Source organism: Dromiciops gliroides, chromosome 2 (genome assembly GCF_019393635.1).
Source record: "Dromiciops gliroides isolate mDroGli1 chromosome 2, mDroGli1.pri, whole genome shotgun sequence".
Classification (NCBI taxonomy): domain Eukaryota; kingdom Metazoa; phylum Chordata; class Mammalia; order Microbiotheria; family Microbiotheriidae; genus Dromiciops; species Dromiciops gliroides.
In genome coordinates this window covers 103,162,059-103,163,933 of record NC_057862.1, presented here as the reverse complement: position 1 = coordinate 103,163,933, position 1,875 = coordinate 103,162,059, and the positions used below count along the sequence as shown (strand labels likewise).

Sequence of the window (1,875 nt, the reverse complement as noted above, 5' to 3'; positions counted from 1 at the left end):
ATGGTGAGACAGATCGAGAGCAAGGAAAACTTTGACTCAAAATTGAAAGATGCTGGAGAAAAATTAGTAGTAGTTGACTTCTCAGCTACATGGTGTGGACCTTGCAAAATGATCAAGCCTTTCTTTCTTTTACTTGGTGAAAAGTACCCAGATGTGATCTTCATAGAAATGGATGTAGATGACTGTCAGGATGTTGCTGCAGGGTATGAAGTGAAATGCATGCCAACATTGCAGTTCCATAAAAATGGGAAAAAGGTGAATGAATTTTCTGGAGCCAATAAAGAAAAGCTTGAATCAACCATTAATGAATTCAAGTAATTGTGGATCTTGTGAACAGTGTGAACAACTGTCAGCAGTCTAAATTATATAGCTTATAATTTTTTCTATTTCCCAAAAAAAAAAAAAGATCAAGTGTAACAAGAGCATGTATCCAAATAACATTTGACTGTAAATGACAATAAAATGTAAATCCTACCCTTTTGGGAAAAAAAAGTATTTTATATTCATTCTGTATACATTTTGTATATACTTATCTGTGTCCATGTTTTCTCTTAGTATAATGTAAGAAGCACCTTAAAGATAGGGGCTGTTTTATTTCTGTCTTTGTGTCCCTAGCACCTAGCACAGTGCCTGTCATATAGTCACCTTTCAAATGCTTGTTGAATCGAGAGAAAGGAACGCAAGATCTGTGTTGTGTATTAAAATGAACATGAGACTTGAGAGTCAAGTGAGTTGATTCTAGTTCTTGCATCAGTCTTTTTATTCTTTAGGTGTGTGAGAAAATAATGGGTTCTGGGACGCCCAGAGGCCCCCAAGAGGATTCTATTAAGATTGGTCGGATTGACTTTGCTGATCAACTCACTTAAAGTTGACTTGATTGAAACCACACCTACCTGAGAGCCTGGCCCTCAGGGGGTGTGTTCTCTGAACTCTGACCTCAGCACATTCTGCTCATGGACCACCCTCAAGTCCAGTAGACTTGAATGATGCTAGTCAATGAGCTTTGAGCAGTGTGGAAGGGCCGCCTCTCCTCCCGACCCAGAGGAAGCTTCCACTCTTAGTTAGGCTCTCTGGGTGCTTGTGGAGGAGGACTTGGAGGAAGAAGCAGACCAGGCTGAGCTCTAGTCTAGATAGGCCTTTTCTTAACTTTCTGAGCCAAGTGTTCTCTCTTTACTAATATTTGGTATGCTTTAATAAATACTTAATGCCCAAAACTAGTGCTAAAGCTTCTAATTTATAAGTAACAAATATATTAGAAACCCCAGCTAATTTTTCCTAAACTTGGGATGGAAATAAGATGACCACATATAATTTTAAACGCCACAGATAAAATAATCCTAGTTCTGTTCCTTAATTTAAAGGAAAATAACAGTGTTACATAGTATTGGTGTTAAAAGAGACCTGGGTACAAATGCTATTTCTGACACCAACTGTATGTCCATGAGCAAATCACTTAGCCCCATCGAGTTTTTTCCCCCTCATCTATAAAATAGAATAATAACTTAGTACCCACCTCGATATGTTGTTGTGAAGCTCAACTGAGTATGTATAACTGATGACTTTCATGGGTATGAGCAACCATCTGTGGGTGTGGGTGTGGGTGAGTCAGAGTGAAGGAAAAGGCTATGGAAGTTGAGGAAACTGAAGAATTGTGAAGACATGTTGAAGTTCCTCAATATAAACAAGGGTCGGGGTAGAAAGAAATTATGAGCCAAGTGCTGATCTCCTTAGAAATGAGGAAGAATATCCTGGAAACCATTAGATAACTAGGATATAGACCATTTGATGTATTTGGATAGAGTGACCAAAAGAAGTTGGTTAGTGACATTGAAGGTTCTGGAAGTGGCGGTGAGGAAAAAAGAACGTCAGCTTTCC

General features: G+C 38.7%; 1 protein-coding gene across 1 annotated transcript; it reads left to right on the top strand.

Annotated features, from left to right (window-relative positions):
• Positions 1-318, top strand: LOC122744067 (thioredoxin-like). Its single transcript, XM_043989407.1, has one exon. It carries the CDS (start codon positions 1-3, stop codon positions 316-318), a length of 318 nt encoding a protein of 105 aa, XP_043845342.1.
• Positions 319-1,875: the final 1,557 nt, after the last annotated feature.

Bases quoted from the DNA above. Each gene is read 5' to 3' on its own strand.
- LOC122744067 (XM_043989407.1), top strand. From the start codon at position 1: ATGGTGAGACAGATCGAGAGCAAGGAAAACTTTGACTCAAAATTGAAA.